Here is a 25,332-nt window from a genome sequence, read left to right as displayed (position 1 = left end):
TCTTCGTTCCAAGTTTCGCGACCCATGTAGTTTGACAATGTCGGGACCTTGAGCATTCCAGACGAACCCTGCTCTGGCACAGTACCAACAGAGCACTAGAATATCTGTTGTGCTAGAGCCTCACCACGCTTTACGAGAACCTCGTTTGCACTAGCTAGCTTTGTCCAGCGCCAGCATGACACAACGAATAGTAGCCAAATCTAGATCACGCATTTTGAAGCAGTTTCAACCGACTAAAGACCAAAAAACGTTTGCCAAAGTGAGTAACTTGCAAGGTGCGTAGGAGAAAGCAAGGAAGCACTAGCAAACATACAAGTGATTTTTCGAATCAATGATATGCATTGGCAAGTATTCTTGTACTGGGCTGAGTGCGAGACAAGTTACCTACTTTGAAATAGCATGGCTGTAGTATATCTGGTGCCACCTTGCGTGAATGTAGGATAAAATTAAATTAAGCAGGCAATAGATAGTGTACAAACATTGCCCACTTTTTCTGGTCTTCTGGAGGATAGGGCCATGCATATTTATTGAACTCAGGATGAATAATATAAGAACTAGAGAGGCTGCTCGCACCATCACGAAACCAGCCCCTGGCCATGTTCGTCCCTACGACTATATAGTTTGCCAAGAAAAGAGCGAGCAATTTTCAGTGGTCATTGAAAGTGAATCACGATTACCATAAAAGTGTTTCGCTCCCACATTCGCAGGGAGCCGTATGACCATTGATCGGCAGTGTTTTCTGGCAAAGCATTACACTAGGCCATTAAAAAATATTCTGCGACCCCACCCCACTTTTAGTAGCGAACAAGGTCACTTGCTCAGCAGTAGTCTAGTGCAGTGGTTCTCAGCCATGGATGTGTCGGGGACCCTTTGTGGACTGGTGGTAGTGATGGGGGACCCTTTGTAGCGGAGGGAGGGAGGGAGGGGTGGTACATAGGTAAATTAACACAACAGGAGCGTGAAACAGGGGCCTTTTATTGCTACCGAAAACATCAATAAACGTGCCGCTTCGTTTTGGACAGTTCATCAATACGCTGCACAGTCAAGCTTAAAGAAAAGCGAGGGTTTTGTGAATCATAGAAATAGCTTCGACGACCCCCTAGGGTCCGCGGACCCCCATTTGAGAACCACTATTCTGGTGTACCCACAGCTATTTGAAACAATACCAAGAGGATCAGTTCCTTGCAGATATAATTACTATTGCGGTAACCATAGCACATTTAAAGGAGGCTGACATATCCATAGGTCTTACATAGGCATGCAAATTATTTGAAGATTTCGCACCGCAGTTCGATAAGAGTAGTGCGTTTGTAGTACTGTATTTCAGAGTGACTTCGGCGTTAAAAGAGATCAAACTCTCGGTTTGAGTATCTTACTGAAATGAACTTCTGATCCTGAGCCTTCTCGGTTAGTGCATCACTGGTCAATGAATGACTGCAGCTTGACTGAAAATAGGTAGACCAAAGTGGTAGCCAATGGAATGCGCTAGCAAACAACACATTCCCATAGATGGCACAGAAAACAAAACATCTCGCTATGACAGCATGAATAAGAATAGACTAAGAAAGGGGCATGCCACACAATTCATTTCGCATCAAAAATTTTAATATCAGACCCAACAGACTTCCACGTGCCAGAGTGCACCTCAGAGACAGCCAGCAGGTCTTAGTTTTACCAGTTGCTTTTCTTTTTCAGTGGATGACATGTTTTTTATACAGTCCAAGATCCTCACAAAGATGTTTCGCAAAAATGTTCAAGGTATATGTACAGATTTACACGTATGAGATCTACTTGTCGGTGTAATCTTCTAGAATATCCCCCATGTGGTCGTTGTGCTTCTTGAATGTCTTTGCCCTCTTTGACGATGGCTTCTTCCGCTTCTGGGCAACGTTCTGTGACAATGAAAGAAAAAAAAAAAAGCAGTTGAAAATAGCCATCCACAAGTTCGTTCAGTCAAACTCAGCGTGACAAAGTGTGCATTCAGGATATGAAGTTTGCCGTAACATACAATGCCCTTGTTAAGGTACGCATCGTATACACAAATTGATTTCTGCAATGCACCTCCTTAGCATACCTGTTGAGTTCAAGGATTTTGGATCTGGGAGATTTCTGTGGGGGAGAGGCACATATTTATTTGTCCCCTCCCCCTTTTTTTGCACCAATGAGAAAACATTACGAAAAAAGGGGGGAACCGTAAACATCCGTGTTGCGATCTTACAATGGCTTGGAGTGGCCGAACGCACGACGCGAATATTCATATATCCTGAAATTTTACGTCATCAAAATAACTAGCAAAATCTACTTCTGTCAAAAGAGCTTGCGTATGTCTTTCATGAACACACGTGAACGGACAGGACTCGCTTGCTGGATTCCGTGCTAAATGGTGGTGTCGCCCGCAATCTCTGACGCCAGCATGCTCTCATCGATAGGCCAACCTGCTGTCCGCAATCTTACCGATGCCGTGTAGCTATAGATGTTCCGTGGTGTAGCTCTCGCCTAGTGATGCCCCGTGCTCGAACTCCTTCGATCATGTCTCCCATTTTTCCCATCTCTTTCTTCTTCGTTCCTGCACAGCAAGTGCTTTCTCTTCTATATATTTCTACTACTCTTATTTTCCCCCTTCTCCCATCCCCTACAAGGCACTGCTCTGTGTCACCAATTAGGCAGGCAGAAATTGGGTGCCTTTTTTCTTCTTCAAGAGCCACGCATTAATTCATTCAACGATTTTGGACAAACGGCGCAGCCGGCTGCCAGAAAAGCAAGGGTCGAAGCTTCGTTTGAGGCCAACTGAGAACTAAGTATTAGCCAAAGTACGCAGATCGACAAATACAGTACAACGTTACTAGATTTTTCGAACAGAAAGGCCAAAACGTTTCCAGCCTTTTTTAAAAGGACCACTCAAGTTAAATAACAATGTACGTCAGAGTGAAAGCTCAATGTATGACGTCTAAAACGCCAATTTATCAACAGCAGTACCCTACTTACTGAGAAATTAAGGTAAATGCCCGAGAACACAAGTGCCGTGACTAGGACATTCGCAGAATGATCCCGATGACATCAGACATACCGCTTATAATTAATTAATCAGTAGTAATCAAACTAGCTACGCTAAATAAAGATCCTTCTGTGCATCAACAGATGTAATTAAAAGCTGCTTGTACGTTTCTGTTTGGTTAATGAAAAAAAGAACCACCAGTTACTATTGGGGATTGGCGCGAGCGGTTCAAAAGTTCAATTTCTGCCTGAACCGATTGTGCCCAATTGAACCAAGCACGTCTACGCAGCATCGCGAAGACCATGGCAGGAAATTGTTCAATGGCCGTTGTTGCTGCTGTGACTCCCGCTACTTTTGTTCTGCTGCTACTGGTGTCAGCGGCCGCGCAGAAAGCCAAGCATCATTGTGCACAGCAAGAGTGATGTGAAAGGTGCCACTTGAGGCGGGTAATTTGAAGTGCGCTAACCCATTGCCGACCAGTAAAACGTGATTTTATTTCATAATAAGTGCCTTTTTGGCATAAAAGCAAAACTACGAAGTTTCTGGAGCGTTATTTCAACAATCAACGTCGACTTAATACTTGCCTTTAGTGCCCCTTTAATCTACCTCTGCGTTAGCCATGTGGCCTCGGCTAGTAGTTACTATTGATGATCGCTTTGCTACGACTGCAGTTTAGCACGCGGTGGCTGAGGAAAATGGTACTTCCGTTTTCAATCCGTGTGCATTGGCTGCTCACATGCCTTCCAAACCATCTCGTTTTTTGCTATCTATATGATCGCATTTGCCGCGGTTTTGTCTACAGCGTTTGTGAAAAGCAATGCCACTTTGAGTGGTCGAGTATAGGACACGCATGCACTTTCCGAGTTCTGTCAGTTATGTCATCACCATACACGACTGTGTCAGGAACAACCATGGTTTCGTCCACAAGGGTTATGGCAAATGATAACCACAGTTCTGACTGCGTGCGCTGGCTGCACGTGTCCTCCCGAAGCTTTGAGTAAGCTGCTCGGGACAAGACAAGAGAAGGAATGAAGACGAGTGCTCACTTCCAACAAGATTCATCTTGAAGAGTGAACACACATATACTCTCGAAATGTGCAAAAACAAATAGATAATTCAAGAAGCCCACAACTTGTGTAGACTGATAGTGTAGACTGATACTAGTGTAGAATGATAAATTGTACTCTGAAAACTCTGACGTCACAAATTTTACCACATAAGCTTATTAGTATATCAAAAAACCAATGCCAAAGGTGTAGCTTCACAAATTTGCCGCATAAATGTGTATTGGTAACGTCACGAATTTCGAAGTGTCTTCTTTTTCTCTAATTTAGGCCACACTGATTCAATGAAATTTCCTGACACTTGTATGTCAAGTCCCTGGCTCACTCAGAAGACTTAGTTTTTGCCGAGTAGGAACCACGCGGGCCATAGCAGATGCTGTCAGAGTCTATGATGTCACAGTGACTGGTGTAGGAACTTTAAAGTGGCATAGCAGCCAGAATTTTTATTTTGCACGTCTTCTTGTAGCAAGCATGTTACTTTTGGTATCGTGAAGGAATAATCCACTAATACGGGGAAAAAAACATTTTCCTTTGCAGTGTCCCTTTAACACAGAATTCTTCTAAATGCAAAAGTATCGGCAAAAAAGCGAGCTTTTGTCTGACTTATTTCGCCAGCTATGCAAGCACAATTTCTTTTTTCTTCCCAACATCTCATGAAATAAGGTTAGGCCAATCTTGGCTCAAGTAAGCATCATAAGTAGGCTTATGTGAACATCTGAGCACTTCGAATATTTGGACAAATATTACATTTTTGAACTCGCTTCGATTCAAATTGAACTTATAGGAAATTTTGAAATATTCTAAATGAACGAATAGACATATATTAATCCAATGTAAACCCCCCCCCCCCCCCCTTAGAATTAGTTTTGCTGCATTGAAGAGTGCTTTAACATGAATGACACTTTGTAGAAAGAAAAAGACAGGACGCCAACCAAGAGGGTGTCAAAAATATAATATAATGACGTTTTGGCTTTCACACGAAAGCCTTTCTACAATACCATTACACCCCGACTACACGAGATTTCGTCCAACTCTTAACTTCATGAATAACACCTATCCAGGGGGAATCCACACTGCCACAATGGCCCCACTTCAAGATTAAATTTACATATTAACCTTACACAGATTCATCATTCTTCAATTTAAAAGCTTGTTATACCGACTAATATGCACCAAGTATGTAAAATTTTAAAACATAACATATTTTACAGGTGATCACTTGCACTGTAGTGAAAGTCAATTCGTGCTACTATTCAAAGTTGTCTCCACTTCCTTTGAACCAATAAGAATGGCATTTTTGAATGTTTGAATGAATGTTTATTTGATAATCTATGTACGGATAACAAACACTTGTCGGACCTACAGTCAAAGGTTAGCTGAAGGTCTGAAAAAGAAATAACTATAGGAATATCCTAGCACAGATATCCTAGAACAGCAGGATATCCCTATAGCACATGCCTTGCTTCAATTTTTTTTTAATATAGCACACGTTAGTTGGGTCATGACAGATATGCTCATTTATCTTCATATACAATATATACTATCCAACTTCGATTAGAAATTATTCGACAAAATCACTATTTGCTTCAAATTTGCTTTGAAGCTGAAATTTACCATTTGTGCAAGCCTAATCACAAAGCATTAAAGAGGCAAAAACACCCATGACAACACCTCAGCACATGTCGCGTGCAGCACGACTCTTATGCACTCATAGTAGAGTTACACAAATACGGTACGCGAATACGGTAAGGTATTACCGTACCATTTCCCCTTTGTCGCTTGTTGTGCTTAAGCCACTCCCAGTTCCGAGGACAGTGCGTCTCCCGATAGACAGACTCATTATTAATGTGCATATTGGCAGGCAACAATGAAGCATGAAAACCCCATGGTAACCTTTGAAAATGCTTTTGTGGTGCTGGGGTGCCTTCAATGAAATTAAGAGCGGCAAAAGCACAATGAGCGAAAAAACAGGAGTGGTAATACGGCACCGTATCTCTGTAACTCACTAAAGACTCGAGTCTAAAAATTAGATTGCTCCCCAAAAGAATGCCACAGCATCTGTCGAGTTGCAGCAGGTCATTTATGTTGACACTGTCAACTGCATCAACTTACCACTTTTTTGACCCCCATGTCCTGCATAGATGTGATGCCCTGCTTCTGCAGGTACTCCTCGATCTTCTGGTCATCTATGCCCTCAACAGCAACACTTCTCCAAAGCTTCTGGAATTCTGGACAATGACAGGAAGTAAAACGAAGGGGTCTGCAGACACTGCTTGTTCGTTGCGAGCAATAACGTCAGAGATGTACACTTCCCCTCACTTAAAAAACAAACTTGTACGAAACCTAGAAAAACTTCAACGGCAATTATTAGATGCGAAGGAGCTTTTTGACTAGCCTGTGTAACGCTGTCCCTCCATCCGCACCGCTCCCTCACCGCGGTGCCAAGTAGGTCACGCCCTCCTAGCAATGCAGGGTGACATCTCTCTCTCCCACCTGCCATTCGCTCACCACGTGTCAGCTCGCTCGCTTCATTCTCTCCACCGCTTGCAACCCTCGAGGCCACTCCTCACATGAGCATCATCTCACCCACGCAACCTTTTTTCATGTCGGTGAGAAGCTGCAAGCCAGCGGGTGCGCGCGCCGCTGCTTGCCGTGTGATTGCGCTCACTGGTGAGACGCCGTCGTGGCATGTTTCCCGCAACCGTGCGCGTGCGTACATTTTCCAGCTGTCGCCGGCGTTGCGAGGGTTAGCGAAGCCAATTGTGTTTGTGAATGGCAACTTCACCACCAACAATGCATGAGCCAGGGAAGCCGAACGCAAGCGTCGGCAGTGGAAGACCAGCGACACTGACGAGGTGCGAGTCAAGAACATTGGTCGTGTTCAAAAATAGAGATGGCGCGGAGGTAACACCGACGAGATGCTAGCCATGGTAGACAAGCGTCTTCAACGTATCTTGCCTCCCGTGTCGTTGCGTTTCAAACAAACGCTTACACGAGTAAACGCGACACTGAGTTTCGCTTCAAACTGTTCTTCCAGCACCGGCATCGACGCCCGTTTTAACCAGGTCAATGCCGTGCGCACCACTGCTGCTTCGCATCCCATCAGGGTTCCCTTCAGGAAGATGGTCCATAATTTTATTTCTTCCACATGTGATTTCAAGAAGCAGTGCATAATGTGTCTCTACTTGGTGCTTAGTGTGCATTATATCGTATTACTCGTGTAATGATCGCACTCGTGTTATGTTCGCACCCCTAAATTTTGTCGTCTAAATTCGATTTTTTTTCCCCGAGTAATGATGGCACCCCGAACTTGCCGCATCGATATGTCGTGTGCCAAGTCTAGCGGATGATCATCGCCTTTATTATCTGTCTGATTTAAATGAAAGCATTCCTTATTTAGATAGAAGAAACTGTATTGACGCGCTTTACGTACTCACAACCTCCATAACTGATGAAAAGAAGAAAAAAAAATGCGGTCGCTTCGCTCCGTCAGCCACCATGTTTGTTTTGACATCCCGCACTGTTACAGCGGCGGCAGCCTGTTGGTTGACCTGTGTTCATCTCGCAGCAATGTTCTTTTTTTCCTGAGACCACGTTTTTTTTTTTGTGTGTGTGTGCTTTGTGATCGTCTGTTGAAGCGCCGTTTCACCATGGGGCGGTGTGCGAGCTTTACTGCCGCGTTCAAGCTGAAGGCACTTGACTACGCGCTAGAGCACGGCAACCGCGCTGCCGGCAGACATTTCGGCGTCGATGAAATCCGGATCCGATATTGGAAAAAACAGCGCGACACACTCATGGCTACTAACAGCACGCGACGGGCTTTCCGTGGACCCAAATCTGGCAAGTTCCCAGACATTGAAAAGGCAGTCCTCGAATACGTGAAGGACATGCGCAAGGACGGTTGTGCAGTGTCGTTTGACATGATACGGACGCAGGAGCGCACAGTTTCCTGGAGGCTGGAAATAGCCACCAAGGACTTTCGCGCCAGTTACGGCTGGACAACATGTTTCATGCCGCGGAATGGACTGTCGCTGGCATTTCCAACGCGCTCGACGGAACGGAAGACAACCCTCTGTGGGACAGTGACGACACTGCCGGTTCCGACAGGGAATCATGCGGCGACGACACTGACGCCAGTGACGCTCCGAGTCTGAATAAACGTTAGCGGGTCAGAGAGGTAAAAAATAAAAGGGCAGTGTACCATGCATGTAGCTCCTGCGTAATAGGTGCATTTTATTACAAAGGCAAGCTTTAATTTACTTTTATTTTTGGTTATTTCCACGATAGCTATCGTAAGAATTCTGATTAACGACTTTTTTGCGTTTTCTGTGCTCGGAATATTTTTTCAAGGAAAATTTGCCCCGCGTAATGATCGCATACCGAAGTTGGAGTCAATTATTTTGGAAAAAAAAAAGTGCGATCATTATGCGAGTATATACGGTAATCTTGCTACAGTATTGTAGGCTTTGTTAGAGCGATCACTGTTGCAAAAGCTTTTCTGAAACAATTGAGCCATGCAAATAGAGCATACAATAGTATCAAAGCAGGCAAACAGGAGGCAGTAGTGCTTTGATCTGACCAATATTGGTACCATCCACATTTCCTGCAAAAAAGAAGAGAGCTACTTAGATGGGTTATCCATATGAGCAGCATACTTGCTAACGTTGCTGCAGCTGATGATATGACAAGTTTATTTCGTAATTTCTGAACTTTGAAACTCTAGTTGCCCATTCCTGAGGGCAAGCCTACTATTCCCCTTCTTGCCATGAGAATGGGAGCGACTAATACCCCTGTCACACGTGACAACTCAAGTGCACTTTGAGCTAGTGTACTTACGCTCACAAAGTGTAATTTTGGCGTCGCGCTGCTATACAAGGAAATGAAGTGTAGTTTTGAAATGATCGCAGTGGCCATCGGCAGATTTGTAGGGCAATATATATTTGTTATTTTTCGCCTGTGTCTCATCGTCGGACCACAATGTCTTCATGGAAGCAGCACCAGTGGCACAAGCCATCGCAAATGACTAGAGAACGACTCACCTACACATGTGCAAAGAAGTAAACAACGCGACAAGCACAGCCATTGCACAGCATGTGCTTCTGCATCCCTCTGGTGGACGTGGCCGCAAACTGCCTGAATGTAATGATAGAGAGGTTTCTTATTGTACTATTACGACTTGCTTTAATACACAGCAGTATTTTTTACAACCAAAACAATGGTTTGAAAACAGTATGAGCACCGCTTTCGGCCACATCGTATTTCTGTACAAGCCACTGGTACCGAGGCTACACACTTCTTTGCAGCAAAGTGAGGTTGGGGAACATACTTGCCAGCAAATGTACTTTGCAGCGAGTGACACTAGACCTTCTTGTGTGACAGTGCGCAAATTACACTCGCAGCAAAGTGCACTCGCTCAAGTGCACTTAAGTTGCCATGTGTGACAGATATATAAGCTAGGCATGCATAAAGTACTAAAGAATGCAGTTACTAACCTGGTAAAGATCTTTTTAAACACTCCTTTTTTCCCAAAAACTATTTGGGAATGGAATAAGTTACCATACAACTTGGTTGATAGCAAGACTGTGGGTTCACTCTATGAAGGTTTGTGCCCCCAGCTATACTGCCCAAACAGGCGTGGCAGATAATGTTCCACATTTAAAAAAAGCAAGAAAGATGGGCCCCCATGTTGAAACATAGTCAACATTAACATTCCTTCTTCAATGGCTTCTTAACCCTTTCAACCTTTATCTTCCCTAATTGTTCTGCTTTCCTTAGAGAGAAAGAGAGAGATAAACGAATGAGCAAAAGGCAGGACAGTTAAACGCAACTGAAACATCTCGTGTGCTACCCTGCATTAAGAGGGGAGAGATGGAAAACATGAAAGGTGAAGTTTGAGGCAAGCATGCAGCTTACCTTCATCAACGCTGAACTGCAGGGACTTGTCGTTGTAGAAAAGCACCTTTTTCTTGTCGATGGGCCGCATCACGTAAATGACGCTGTCGCCCAGCACCTTGAGGTGGCGTTCCACATTGGGCAATGACTCCTGCACGTCCTCCAACAGCACGCCTCCGAGGCCCCTCTGGTCATGCTTGTCCAGTAGCCGCAGTAGGCTCTTACGGTCCTTGAGGTTGTACGCGGGCCGGAAGCAGTACTTGCCGTCATGCGTCACTTGAAGTTTCGGGTTGTTTTGCAGGGCCTGCGCATGAATTCATTCGTCAAAGCAAAGGAGTGTAAGGCTCCAAAGTTACTTCAAACACGTACCTCCACTCCATTAAATGCTGATGGGAACACAGAGGAGTCTAAGAAAAAAGATGAGCGAGGTCCTCAAAAAGTCCCTTTAAGTCACACGGAGGCTGTCACCTCTTGTTGTTGGAACGATACAACAGGACCTGTTGTTGGAACGATACAACTTCAAGAAAGTGAACGTGTTATCTTCAGTTGCTACTGCATCTGGCATTTCATAGGAAATTCAAAATGATTTGAGTCACATGGCAAAAGCAGGTCACTGGCGAAAAAGGCAAGGCATTCAAATTTCATGTGCATGTTTTATTTATTTATTTATTACAAGTACCTACATCGCCCATTGGGCATTGTTGTAGGGGGCTTACAGTAAAAAATAGAATACAAAACAGCAAAATTCAACGCAAATAAGTCGTGCATAACAGTATACAGGAGAAATCAACACTTGTAGTACAGCATTAGAACAAAAGTACAAAACACAGGATTATACAACGAAAGCAGTAATTATACATATAAAAAATCAACAACCAAGAGAAGTACAAAGCCAACGTTAAATATATGGGTTATTTCATCAGCTCAAAATGCTATTTCAATGGCTGTTAGGAAATTAGAATCAGAGAATATTGGTATTTTTAGTGCATTCCAGTCACTAATAGAATTTGGAAAGAAAGAGTATTTAAGGACATTCAATTGACAGGTATATTCTCTAATTTTATATAAGTGATCTTTCCGTTCGGACATATAACTAGGCGTCTTTAAATACCGCTCTTTATCTAGCCCAGTCTTACCGTGATATATATTATAGAGAAATTTAAGTCTTTGAACTTTCCGTCGTCCACAAAGGGGTTCCCATCCCAAGGCCTGAAGAATTCCAGAAAACCTTATTCTAAAATCGTAGTTTCCTGTAACAAACCTAGCAGCCCTTTTTTGCACCCTCTCCAACTTTTCTTTCAGTACATTCGTGAAAGGGTCCCAAGAAACACAAGCATACTCTAAAATTGGGCGCACATTTGTAATATACAGGGTTTCCATGAGTGTTTGCGGCGCGTCGCTGAAATTTCTTTGGAAAAAATTAATTAAGCGCGAAGCCTTGGCTGTGACTAGATCTACGTGACTGGTCCAATCTAGTGTTGCCGTGAATGTTACGCCGAGATACTTAACTTGATCTACCTTTTGTACTGCGCAGGAATTTAGGTAATAAGACCTGGATACCACCTTTTTTTTGTTATTAAATTGCACATGAAAACATTTATTTAGGTTCAAACTCATTTGCCACTGAGCACACCAAGACACAATCTTATTGAGGTCAGACTGAAGTACTGTAGTGTCATCAAAACACTTCACTGGGCAATACAAAACACCATCATCAGCATAAAGCCTCACTGTTGATTTCAAGCCCAGTGGAAAATCAATGATAAAAATCAAAAACAGAAGCGGCCCCAGGACCGACCCCTGTGGCACCCCGAACAGTACATCAGCTGTTGATGAAGACACACCATTTATCACAACACATTGCTTGCGGCCGCTGAGATAATCCTTAATCCAGTCTATGAGGGTTTTAGGAATACCAAGAAACGACAACTTATGAAGCAAAAGACTGTGGGGGACGACATCAAAAGCTTTTTTGAAGTCCAAAAAAAAACAGCCTCCAATTGAATGCCCTGGTCGAATGATGAAGCGATGTCATGTACGAATTCGGTTAGCTGTGTAACACACGAAAGGCCTGCGCGAAAGCCATGTTGAGACGGAGTGAAAAAATTATTATCTTGAAGGTGTTTTATAAGGCACGAATAGATTATGTGTTCCAGTGTCTTGCAACAAACGGGGGTTAGCGATACCGGTCTATAGTTAGATACATTATCACGGACGCCGGATTTGTGCAAAGGCGTGATATTGGCTAACTTCCACTCTCGTGGCAATTTTCCACACCTTATCGGTACTTCATACAAAGCAGCTAGAAATGGAGCAATATGATCAGCACATCGTTTTAGTATGTGGTTTGAAATACCGTCGGGACCATGCGCCGGTCCCGACGGTATACAATAGCAGTGATGGAAGCAACATTTTGATTTTTGGGGCCGATTCCAGACCTGAAAGAGATGCTTGTTTGGAGCAACTATTGATGTTTTCGGAGCAGGTGACAAAGTTTTCCAGACTGTTCCTGGAGTTTAAAGCGCCACCTAAGTTTCTCATAAATATGAATACATATCAAACATATTGCAGATGCATTAATCACTTCGAATAACACGAAACAAATATTTAAGTGGATGAACAGTCACTGAACGCCAATAAGATGACCTACCCATATTCGGAATGCCTATACCTGTGGTAGATATTCACACAGAATGTGGCAATATCATATAAAAGCGATTAAGCTGAGCAACAAATTACAAAAGCAGCCATTGCCACAACTATTGCCGAAGCAGCAGTTTATAATCGGTACGAATACTGTATGTTATTTCATACTTCACTAAAACAGCCAGCATTGGAAATTTCAAAAGTAAGTTAAGCTAAATGAGCTATACACTGAAATGCCAGTTCTTGTGACATAAATGAGCTAAAAGATGATAAAGTGGTAAATGTAATCAGTCACACATCAAAATCGTCAGAGCAGCAGTTACTGAACTACCATATTTACTCGATTCTACCACGCCCTCGATTGTAACGCGCACCCGGTTTCCCCGATGAAAAAAAAAAAGTAAGACATCGACAGCAACGCCCACCCATTTTTCTCGTTGGCCTACACGATCACACCACTCGGGAAAACGACTCCTTCCGGGGGCGTCTTCGGTTTAAATATGAGGCCGCTCATGACCATTAGAGATTGGAACCAGCTGCAGGACGAGCAAGTGTGCTGTATAAACGAAGAATTGTTTTATTCCAGTCTGTAACCCCCCTGCTGTAACGCCTTTTTGAGCAAAGCGGGGTACTCACTGAATAAAGAATAAAATAAAATGAGGTACGGGGGAAGCTTGTGCCTATCTGGCGTGCAACGGAGCATTGCCGTCGCTCTAGTTTTACCGTGGCCCGATGTCAGCACGCGAACTTGCTCCGCCCCTTTCTTCTCGACGGTTGTGGTGCCAGGCATGTTGAAGTAAAGAGGCGTCTGATGGGCATTCCCAATTTGCCCAAGCAGGTAGCCATCGTTGTGCCCCAAGTTTAGGACGAACCTTTGAAACTGTGAAGCTTTTCATCGTACTCCTCCGGAAACTTTTCGCATATGCCCGTTCGCCTTAGGAGGGAAAAGCCTTTCCTCTTCATAAAGTTAGTTATCCAGCACCTGCTCGCTTTAAACTGGCTCCGCATTAGCCCTTTTTCTAAGGCTAACTGCATAGCCTGCACATGGAGCAGTTCTGTCGTCACAGGCCGCTGTGCCGCTCACTGCTCAATCACATACTCGCCGAGCAGCTCTTCAATTTGAGGAAACCGATCCTGCTGTGGTCCACTGAAGCCTTTATCTTTGCTGTCGACAATCTTCTGCTTTTATTTCCGCCAGTCCCGCACGCACATTTCGGCAACTCCGAACGACCGCGATGCGGCCCGATTTCCGTCCGTTTCGGCACACGCGATGACTTTTTTTTTAAAGCGGCATCGTGGTGCACTCGTCGAGTTTTTGGAGTCGGTCCTTCCATGTCGTCGATGCTAATGTACTACAAGATGACGAACTCCTCAGAACACGTACGAAGTGTTGCACATGGGAAACACATAGGCAGAAATGGCCAACGCGCCATGCCAACGCACGTAAGGGACGGGCATTTTGGAAATGCCGATGGCAATAGAATAACCATATTAATTTTTTTTTCGTACTCGATTCTAACGAGCATGCGATTTATGAACTCGCTTAACCGGAAAAAAGGTGCGCGTTAGATTTGAGTAATTATGGTAACCTCACACGCATTTTACAAAACTAGTTTGTTTGTCTGATATACATACATACATATATATATATATATATATATAATACATATATGTAATGGTTAGAAGTTAGAAGTTGATGAGGAAGGAAGAAGAAGTGCTTATGGAATAAACATGGCGTATGAGCCAGGCCACGTCTCTCAGTCATCATAGCGTCACACGAGTCGACAGGATGAAGACCTCGCAACCACTTCATTGCCCGGCCATCATCATCGAAGACCTCAGCGAGACGCAGTGACCGAACGCGCGACCACAGAAGAACGCGGACAGCCAAGACCACCAAGCATCATGACAGCAGCATCAGGTGACCTTGACATCCCTAAGTACACCGGATCAGCGGACGACGGACCCGTACAGGACTGGTTCTACCTGTACGAGCTCCACGCTACCGCTGCATCATGGTCGGAACGGGAGATGATCATCAACTTTACCGACTACATCTCCGGTGAGGCTTTCAAATTCTACCTCACTCACATATTTCAAAATGACGAGTCATAGAAAAAGATTAAAGAAGAAATGACCATCCGATTTCAAGAATACAATGACGACTATGACAAAGACTCGCTTATAACCAACCATCCACAGACAATCGCACTCGGTTGTCAATTTCACAAGCAGTCTTCAAGCTTACCAACACCCAACATGAATCGACCATTGCCACAACACAAGGTGGAACATGAGTACACTGACAGGCGACCAAGCGTATTTCCGGAAAACTACAACCATCGCGCGGGCCTCCGTTTTACACGCAAAACGGCACTTCCGAAAACATCGCTTCAGCATATGACACGAGACGTTGCTCAACCACTTGATGCTCCCTATTCTTCGTCTCACATACATGGCCCGCCACCCGGTTTTACATCACGTGGCTCCTCAGGTGCTCGAAACGCTAACCGTCTGCCTCGTAAGGACACCGTGTTCACAATAGGTGAACCATCGACGCATTGGGAAAATACCCAAACACGCCATGAGGACTTGAAAAGGTGTTTTTCATCACAAGACTATTTCTATAGCTCAGCAGGCTGAGCAGTCCGAACCTAATAATGCCACCTAATACCTAATAATGCCACTCACAGCTCCAAGAATCGAAACAATTCAGAAGTAATACATACATCAAACCTCCCACGCAGCTGTCTGCCAGAAGCGTTCATACTGGACCACCTTACTGAAGCTTTTGAAGAGCATGCTAGCAATGATGGCGCATTACCAACTATGCCCGGTAAGCAAGACACCATTTTACCATGCATCAGCTGTCTACAGGACGCATCAAACCTCGAAGGAAATGAATGCCCAATTCCAGAAGGGGCGCCACTACAGCCATCTCCTGAGCAGCACCAGCAAAGCAAGCAAAGCAAAGTACACAAACTCAGGAGACAACGAAAGAGACTGCAACGAGGGCATCGAAGAACCCAAAATTCAACGGAAGTGCACTCACCAATTGAAGAACATCGAAAAATAAGATCTCGAAACCAAAGACCAATTCAGACGTAAGACACTTTCGCACAAAGAAAGGTCACCAGAGACACTCCCTGCCTCAGCTATTACACCAACTGCACCACCACAGAAAACGCCGAGAAAGACGCGGAAGCACTGCTTGCACACCGCAAGCACTCAGGCACTTCATCACAGTCTATCAAAAAGCACGAAAGCAAGAAGCACTGGGATGGCACCATTCACAATGAAAAATACAACCCCGACGACATCCAAACTTCAAATGCTACAGGCACTCCCAACCTTGCCCGTTCCTCACAAAAAATCAACCGATGTCATCACCAGTTCAGATTTCCAGGGTGTGGTTATGCCATCCAGGACGCAACAGTCGTCATAGAAATCACCAGAGTCGTCATAGAAATCACCAGACTGCCCCCTCAGCCTTCAAGATTCAGTGAGATTGTGAAACTCCGTCGGGACGTGAAACTGTGAACTTGGCCATTGTTTTGTTTATTGTCTTCTTCAATTTGTTGTAGTTTGTAACTGGTGCCATCTTTCAGGGGGAGGGTGAATCCTGTGACGTAAGAAGGCAGGGATGGTTAGGAGAAGTAGATGAGGAAGAAGTGCTTATGGAATAAACATGGCGTATGAGCCAGGCCACGTCTCCCAGTCATCATAGCGTCACACACATATATATATAATGAGGAAGAGCTTAATTCGAGACTAGCTCGAGCTGGCACACACTGATGATGGTATCTACAGATGAGGAAATTATATAAATGATGATGACACGTCCAATTGATAAAGAAAAGTCGGTGAGTGCACTCACTATATAAATATATATATATATATATATATATATATATATATATATATATATATATATATATATATATATATATATATTGAGCAGACACCACCGTCACAAGTGGTGGAGTCTGCTGGGTTTCGATCACCCTGGAGCTTCGAAATCGCATTTTACCATCCATTATGCCTACCGACGCAAGCGCCGCTCCAACTCCTCCACAGGCACCGCCTACTATTCTCTGCGCCGGTTCTCTGCGTCTGCGAGATCCCCCTGTTTTCTCAGGCACAGAAGACAAGGACGCTGACGACTGGATTTCAATGTACGAACGAGTGAGTACTCACAAGATTTCAATGTACGAACGAGTGAGTACTCACAACAAATGGGATGACGCCGCCAAGTTAGCCTACGTCTCCTTCTACCTGTCGGACGTGGCCAAGCTGTGGTTTATAAACCACGAAGCGGAACTCCCTACATGGTCGGTCTTCAAAACGAGCCTCACACAAGTTTTTGGACGGCCGGAGGTACGCAAACGCCGTGCCGAACCACGCTTGCATACTCGGTCCCAGCAGCTTGGCGAGAATTTCACAAGCTATATTGAGGACGTTCTGGACCTTTGCAAGCGAGTCAACGAGTCGATGTCCGAAGAGCTTAAGATCAAGCACATCATGAAAGGGCATTGAGGACGACGCTTTCCAAATGTTGCTTTCTAAGAGTCCTCGCACTGTCCTAGAACTGACCGAGTTATCCCAGAGTTTTGACGAGTTACGCAGGCAACGTCTTTCCACCCGACGTCCCTCGGCGCTCGACTCTTTGTCCAGCCTGTCCACCCTTGGCATAGGAGAAGACCATGCCCCTCTTCTCTCCAAGATCCAAGAGTTCATCCGCGCTGAGGTCGCTCGTCAGCTCTCTTTGATGTCCTGCGTACCCGATCAACCACACAGATTGCCGTCTACACTCCGCGACTTCATTCAAGACCAGGTCGCACAAGTTCTTCCTCCCGCCCGTGAACCCCCGCCAGTCGCCGCACCTCTCATGTACGCCGAGGCCGTTGCTCGACCTCGACAGCCTGCGTTCCAGCCAGCGCCTATCTATTCGCCGCCGCCCTTTTCGCCGCCGACCTATTCACCGTTGCCTATGCCGATACCACCTCGGCCGCAGTTTTCTGCCCCCCAGCTGCAAGTCGGAGTCTACTCCGATCAATGGCGGACCCACGACAACCGTCCGATATGTTTTGCTTGTGGCGGTGTTGGCCACAAGGCACGTTATTGTCGTCGTCGCCAGGCTGCTCAGAACATTCGACGAATGCCCTCTTTCGACCCTTCCTTGCGAATAATAATGCCATCATTGACTGCTGTCGCGCTGAACTTGAGCTATCTGCACTTCCTGTTGTTGATGCCGTCGAAGCCTCCCTGCCGTATTATAAACTGTCTGTTTCCGACGACACCACCGTACCACCGCGCTCTTCTATGCTGGTGACTGTGTCGTGTGACGCTATTTCCGACGGCGATGTTCTATTTATGCCCTCTGCCCTGTTCATTCAACGCAAATGTTCTCTACTGCCCGTTGCTCTCCTTACTCTCCACCATGGTATCACGAAGACGCTCGTGTACAATACGCTAGAAGGGCCTTTACCTTTATTCTATGGTGAATGTTTCGGTCACGTGCATCCGATCGACACCAGTCACATTTTTGACGCTCCATCTAGTTTGCTTTCTACAGACCTCAGCGCACTCATTTCTGACTCTGTTGTTGACCAGTCACTCCTTGATGCTTTCCACCGCTCCATCGATGTCGCAACGTCTTCTTCAGAACGAAGCCAATTGGTGAGCCTGCTGCAAAAGCTTCGTACTTCTATTGACAGCCACGCTTCTGGCCTCAGTCGCGCATCGAACATATCTCACAAGATTGACACAGGAAGCCATACGCCTCTACGGCAGCGCCCATACCGAGTCTCAGGGCCGGAGCGCCGTTTTATTGACGACCAGGTTGCTGACATGCTCCAGCGGGGTATTGTACAGCCTTCTAACAGTCCCTGGGCATCACCGGTCGTTCTTGTTAAAAAGAAGGACGGCTCCATTCGGTCCTGTGTGAACTATCGACGTTTAAACAAGATCACCCGTAAGGACGTTTACCTGTTACCGCGAATAGACGACCCCCTTGACTGTTTGCAGGGAACAGAATACTTCTCTTCGCTGGATTTGCGGTCTGGATACTGGAAAGTACCTATGGAAGCATCTGACCGACCGAAAACAGTATTTGTCACACCTGATGGATTATATGAATTTACCGTTATGCCTTTCGGCCTTTGTAACGCTCCAGCCACTTTTGAAAGAATGATGGACACTATTTTACGAGGCCTCAAGTGGAACACATGTTTATGCTACTTCGATGACGTAGTTGTCTTTTCCACCGATTTTGACACCCATTTAAATCGTCTTGAGCACGTCCTCACACGCTTCACCGACGCCGGCCTTCAACTCAACCTCAAGAAGTGTCGTTTCGGTGCCCGGCAGCTCACCATTCTTGGCCACGTCGTATCGCGGGACGGCATACTTCCCGACCCCGCCAAGCTTCGAGCAGTCGCCGATTTTCCGAAGCCAAAGAACTTAAAAGAACTTGGAAGTTTTGTCGGCTTGTCGTCATACTTCCGACGCTTTATTAGAAACTTTGCTTCCGCATGTGTGCCCATTACGGACCTTCTTAGCGGCGACAAGGACCTTTCCACCTGGTCACCAGCATGCGACGATGCGTTCACCAAATTACGCCGCCAGCTAACTTCACTACCCAGCACCTCCACCACTTGTAACGGGGTTTATTTGCAGAGCAGAACGCAGAAGGCGAAGCAGTCAGCAGCGTCCAGCCAAGCGCAGCAAGCACGAGCTTATGCTGATGGCGATGCCCCTGAGGCGCCGAGAAATGCCGCTGAGGCCCCTCTTCTTCACTACAATACTAACAATGTTAGTACATGTAGCATTGTCCATATGCTAGCATGCAGCCAGTTTTTTTTTTTTTTTTTTTTTCCTTAAGGCTTGCTGGATAGTCACTCAATTGAAGTTCACTGTTTTCAGTTTCCCAGCTCCATTCAGGAGCAGGTTTGGAGCAGTTACTGGCAAAAACACAGTTCGAAGCAGTTTGGAGTGATTGGAGCAGCACTTTCATCACTACAATAGTGTCGGTCATGCTAAATAAGCTGTTTGGCATCTGTCACTGAATTCAGACTTTTTGGCAAGTTGTAGTCATTATAACAATGGTGGACAAAGCCTCATAAGCATTGCAGTTGCTTCGTCATACCAATGGGTAGCCGCTGTTGGTGGATCCAGTGGATGTGTGCTGTTGCTACCTTACCTGGTTGATCATGCCCTGCAAGTGTCTTCAGCTAAGACTATGCATGTATTTATTTATATGTTTACCAGAATACCCACAATGTCTTCATAAGCATCGCATTCATCACCATTACTCAGCCTACAAACCTTAGAACGGTAATTGCCGGTGTATAGACTGTGGGTTCAAGCTTCTAAAAATTACACAAAGTTCGAATTATTTCTGTCTCCTTTTATAATAAACTATATAGTTCAAATAAGACCAAACGATGAAGTGTGCCTTGTAACTGCTTTTCGGTTGGGTCAAAACATGAAATACCTCTGTTGCCAGCCAGTGCTTTTGCCGTGCTCCGAGGTCCAGCTGATTCGTCTCGTCCAGGATCTCTTCAAGCGTCAAGGGGTGTGTGTCACCTTCCAAGTGCCTTTGCTTGAAGTGTGTAAAAAACAAAACAAAACAACATAGGTGGTCACTGTGCTGCTTCAAAACTGACGTGAAATCACAAGGTGTCCTTAATAAACTGATTTGGTGTTAAACTTCTGGGTTTGCAAATGATAGCTCTGAAACAGAGTAGCCCTAGCTATATGTTTTGTTGCTTGAGCAACTTGTCCCTATTCCACCAATACTACAGCCCAGTCGAAGGTGGCCTGCACCCATACTGACGTCTGTTCATCCATAGTGTAGCAAACAACGTCACCCCGATACAGCCATTCGGTCTAGAACTCAATCAATATTATGTGTGTTAACGAGCTGATACTTTGAAAATTTGAAACCCTGTTTTTCATAACTTTGCTTCAAGTTAAGCAGAAGGTACAAAACAGAGGCCGTACAATAGGTGTACAATAGCTTATTGTACACGTGCTGTTCTAGATGATAAAAATGCCCTGCATGCATCATAATAGGCAAGCAGAATGGATGACTACTGTTTTCAACAACACACACCATAAAGTTGCACATTTCTCCCAACATAGAAAAGAACCACAAAGGGCAGAAGCACTGGACAACACGGAGCAACACTGAACAACAATGTGGCTTCCACCCACACTTTTTTGAAAAGCCATTTTCACGAAATGTTTTCTATGCACATGCGTCTTTCAACAGCGATCATTTCAAACTCTTTGAACATGTGGTAAACAGAAGCGTGAGCTTCCATTTTATGCATGGACTCTGTCCACCATCACGGCCAGCCCACTGGCTAACAGGACCGATCAAATTAGGGTGAACTTGCTCTTTCATTCCTTTCAGAATTGTCTGTTGTGTATTGCATCACGTTGCCGCTGCTGCAAGCAGAGATGCGCAACTGCATCACCTGTGCACAGCCCTATTCTGACCTATAAGCCATAGTATCTGTGTGTGACGTAACATATCAAGAATTTGAATAGTTGTTTTTCCAGAGCCCATTGCTTTAGCTAAGAAGGCATAACGCTGTAATCAGGAATTTCAACTAGAAAGTGTGGCCATATTCAAGAGCAGATTCAAAAGACACAACAAGAACAGCGATCTATGAGAAACGAACATGTTCCGCTGTCAAGACCATCACTAGTAGCCCCTTTATTTATTTGTCATACTGTTAACCCTCACTTGAAGGTCGTTACAGGGAGGGTGAAGAATTGAGTTGCACAAAAATAAATATTTGAAAAATCGTAAGATGAACTCTAACATATAGCATAATTATATGAGAAACACAGTGACATGCTTTTTCACTGAATATATTTACAACATGATCTCTATGACCAATGAAGCATTTCTAAGGAAACACATACATGAACACTGCAAACTATACATTCTCAACAAAATGCCTATCAAGAGCAACCTCAAAATCACTCAAAGTTCCTTTTGCCCCATATCGTTCGGTAATTCATTCCACATATTAATAGCATTGGGAAAGAAGGAAAATCGAAAGATATCTGTTCGAGCATGTATTGGTTGTATGAGTGTAGTGCATGTTGTTCTTGGAAACCTTTTGTAAGAATGATTCAAATAATCATCCCTGTTTATTTTCACCCCGGCATGCAGGATCTGAAAAAGAAGTTTCAACCTTTGTTTCTGCCTTCTTAATTCTAGTGATTCTAATTTACATTCTTTTAACATTTCAGTAACAAAATCCTTTCTTCGATATTTGGAGCAGATGAAGCGAGCTGACATTCTCAGAATGCGTTCTAATTTATTTTTTAATACCTTTTGGTGTGGGCTCAACACAGCGCTAGCGTATTCTAATCTCGGACGCACATACGTTTTGTAGGCAAGCAGCTTGATATCTTTTGTGGCTCGGCCTAACTTCCTTCGTAGGAAGCACAATTTTTTACATGTTGATTGACATATGTTATTAACCCCTTTACTGCCCAAACTGTCGGCAAACTACTATGGACAAGTACAACTCAACCTGATTGATATGTGGGGTTTAACGTCCCGAAACCGCCAAATGATTATGAGAGACGCCATAGTGGAGGGCTCCAGAAATTTCGACCACCTGGTGTTCTTTAACATGCACCCAAATCTGAGCACACAGGCCTACAACATAGAACTCGTCCTAGAGGAATAGGTACTCCCCTATGGTGCTCAGGTAGAGAAGCGAGTATTTACAAGTAACATTGCGTGTCATCCACTAGCTCGGAGAATTTGCTCAAGGATTTTGTTTTCTTTTGCCGCAGGAGTGTGGTTTTCAGATGGAAAGACAGCGTGCAGTGGCGGCAACCCACGCATAGCTGCCAGCCCATGAACATGAAAAAGAAGGTATTCGTTTTTGTCATCTTCTTTGAGTGATGATGATTCGAGTACAGATATTTATCTTGTGTCCGGAACTGAAGACAGCTACGAAGGTGAACGAGTAGCTCATCCATTGATGATGAAGACAGCCCAGACGCGAACATTGCGTGTGCCCACCAGTGAAGCCGCTTTGCGTTATTCCACGTTTTGAAATTTTCCACACAGCTCCATAGCTTCCCGAGTGAAGTACCTCAAGGGTGCTTAGCCTACACAAGTGAAGAGAGATGTGGCGTCTGTAACTGTTTTGCTTACAGGGTTTTTAATTTTACTACCAGCAGGTAGCTGGTTTCCTACGTATTGTTCAGAAATAAACTTTAGTTCGTTGATTTGACCAAGTATGTGGTGAAAATATTTCTTCAACATCGACTAGCTACTCTTCAGTGCAATCAGAATCAAAATCAGCAATAAAAAAATAGGCACTTTTTGACCAGAATTACAAAGAAAGCAGTTAAGGGGTTAGCGGTTGTCAGCGCATCGCAAAAAACGTGTGTGTGTTAGAAAAAAAAAAGAAAGACAGTGCTGTTTAAAAAAAAAAAACGTTGACGCCTGCCACCATATCAGGCAGTGTCATCGGTGCTTACTTGGAGGTATCCACCAAAACTTACTTTCATGTGCTTCACAATTTTCGCCAGGACACTGAAGTTGTACTGCGAGCTTCCAGAGGTAGTTTTGTAGTTGTACGTGTCTAGACACGAATGAACAGACAAGAAAACGTTTTACCGTCGCGTCAAGAACACAGCAACACCCTAAATTTGCGGCATACCTATCGGTATGCCGCGAATTTCCCTGCTAGTTAAGTATACCTTTTGGCTTCGGTGGCTTCACTTTTTTCTTTGGTTGCGACGCCGCATTTGCCGCTGATGAATCGCGGTCGCGTTTTCGGGCCTCAACCACAGGAGTGGCCATGGCCCTCTTTTTGAACGCATCCCGTTCCTTCAGAAGTGCTGGATCCATCTCGATTCCTGCGGGCACAGGAGTCGTGAACGAAGGAAGAGCAATATCCTGGTACTTTGTTTCACAGATTTCAAAGAGAGTTTACTTACGTTCGTGGGAGCCTAGGCTCCCTCTCTGAAGGTGCCCTGGCAAGAACAGTTGACAGTATTGTGGAAACTTAAAGATATTTGTTCTCTTAAAACATAGTTGCAAGTATCTTACCTACGATTAGAAACCTACGATAGACAAGTGAACCCGCCAGCGGCGGACAAAACTAATAAAACAAGCGCCCAGAAACGCCAGAACACCCAAGGCTTATGCCGTCTAGTTTCGTCTTGGCTTGGATTCTCTTTGTACAACCGTACTCAATTTTTATTTCTATTTATTTCTTCATTTTAGACGTTATACAATGTTTTATACGCTGTGACTAGGTGTTCAAATTGCAAGCCGCAGACAAGCGTAATCATGAGCGTAATGCTTTTTTCCCAGTGCAAAATCAAAAAGTACGTCACGTGATCTTTTCGCGTAGGTCGCGCGGGTGGTTCACCGTTTATGCGTTTGCGTGCGTACTTCAGTATCCTCAAAACACACGTTTTGTAGCTGTCGCCACACGCAATGGAGTCCTACACCACGCAACCAGCGTCACTACTTCCTCTGTCGAGACGGCTGAAGAGGTAGCCATCGCCCTGGCCATTCTAGATCCTACCTGTGACACCATCGTATGCGACTCTCGCTCAGCCGTCACTAACTACGGCAGAGACCGCATTTCTCCTCAAGCGCTTCGCATCCTCTGCCAGGCACCACACTCCAAAAAAAACATGGTCACCCTGACATGGATCCCCGCTCACGCGGGCCCAGTTTACCCACGCCTCCCCAACCTCAACGAGGTCACCCACTCCCTTGTGCGAGGCCTTGTCAACCGCGCTGGAGCGACTGCATGGAGACGAGATGGACGCCAGGGACAACATGACTGCCTACAATGATCTGGTTAAGAACTTTTACCTCAGACGCCGAGCCTTTCCCCCACCTCACCCCAAGCCCAACCGGGCACAGGCCACCACTTTGCATCTTCTTCAAACAAACACGTATCCCTCACCTGCCCGCTTTCACCTCATATTCCCGGACGTGTACACAACCTCCCATTGCCGGTGCTGCGGCACTCACCCGGCTACGCTTCCGCACATGCTGTCGGAGTGCCCGGCACAGTAGACACACTAACGCCACGACACTTTTGTCGAAGCTCCATGAGGTTCTGCGGAGCCCCACTCTTTACGACCAAACCTGGGCGACCCAGCACGCCCGTGAGGCGGCGTCGAGGCAAGCCCTTGACGTCCCCTCATGGGAGGCCTAGGCCCAGCCACCTAAACCTGCTGGTTTCTTATAATAAAGTTTATTCCTCCTCCGTACTTCGGTCCACAAAGAGTAAACTAAACTGTTTTATTTCGCTATTTATGTTGCGTAAAAGGCAGCATAGCCGAATTACTTTAGAGACAGAATCAAGCTCTGGCAGCAGCCTCTTCGTGGAAGTACCGTGCAGCTTCATATTTGTCCATCATGTTCTATGCATCCATATTATTATGATAATCAGCTGCTTAAATTTCAAACGCGACGTTAAAAAACTCGTTGGCTTGCGTGAAGTACAGTGTTGCAAATGTGAAAGTTCAGATTTGGATCGAAGCATGCCCGTATTAACCGGTGTCGCATACCTAGCCGCATTGCATTCGCTAAAGGACCGAAAAATCGGGTCAGATTCACCATATTGGCTCCTCTTTCTTTCCTGTTATTTCTTTCTTCTTTGGGAGTCCCATGCCTGGCCCAGGAGCCTTCCCCGAAGTCTATGCGCCCCGGCCACACAATTGCAC

General features: G+C 45.1%; 1 protein-coding gene across 2 annotated transcripts; it reads right to left on the bottom strand.

Moving 5' to 3' along the window:
• Positions 1 to 1,583: 1,583 nt before the first annotated feature.
• TfIIEbeta (transcription factor IIEbeta) lies at positions 1,584 to 23,813 on the bottom strand. Of its 2 annotated transcripts, XM_037423433.2 has the most exons (8): positions 23,693 to 23,813; positions 23,581 to 23,616; positions 23,341 to 23,499; positions 23,143 to 23,222; positions 20,093 to 20,200; positions 9,973 to 10,255; positions 6,172 to 6,287; positions 1,584 to 1,892 (listed from the first exon to the last, which is right to left on the bottom strand). In XM_037423433.2, the coding sequence occupies exons 3-8, from the start codon at positions 23,489 to 23,491 to the stop codon at positions 1,788 to 1,790; spliced, it is 843 nt and encodes a 280-aa protein (XP_037279330.1). In that variant the 5' UTR covers positions 23,492 to 23,499; positions 23,581 to 23,616; positions 23,693 to 23,813; the 3' UTR covers positions 1,584 to 1,787. The 2 variants fall into 2 exon arrangements, with proteins under 2 accessions (XP_037279330.1, XP_037279329.1); XM_037423432.2 differs by having other exon boundaries at positions 23,581 to 23,769.
• Positions 23,814 to 25,332: the final 1,519 nt, after the last annotated feature.

The sequence above is a fragment of the Rhipicephalus microplus genome, chromosome 4, assembly GCF_043290135.1.
Source record: "Rhipicephalus microplus isolate Deutch F79 chromosome 4, USDA_Rmic, whole genome shotgun sequence".
NCBI lineage: Eukaryota > Metazoa > Arthropoda > Arachnida > Ixodida > Ixodidae > Rhipicephalus > Rhipicephalus microplus.
The sequence above is the reverse complement of the archived record's forward strand: the minus strand, read 5'-3'. Positions and strand labels throughout refer to the sequence as shown.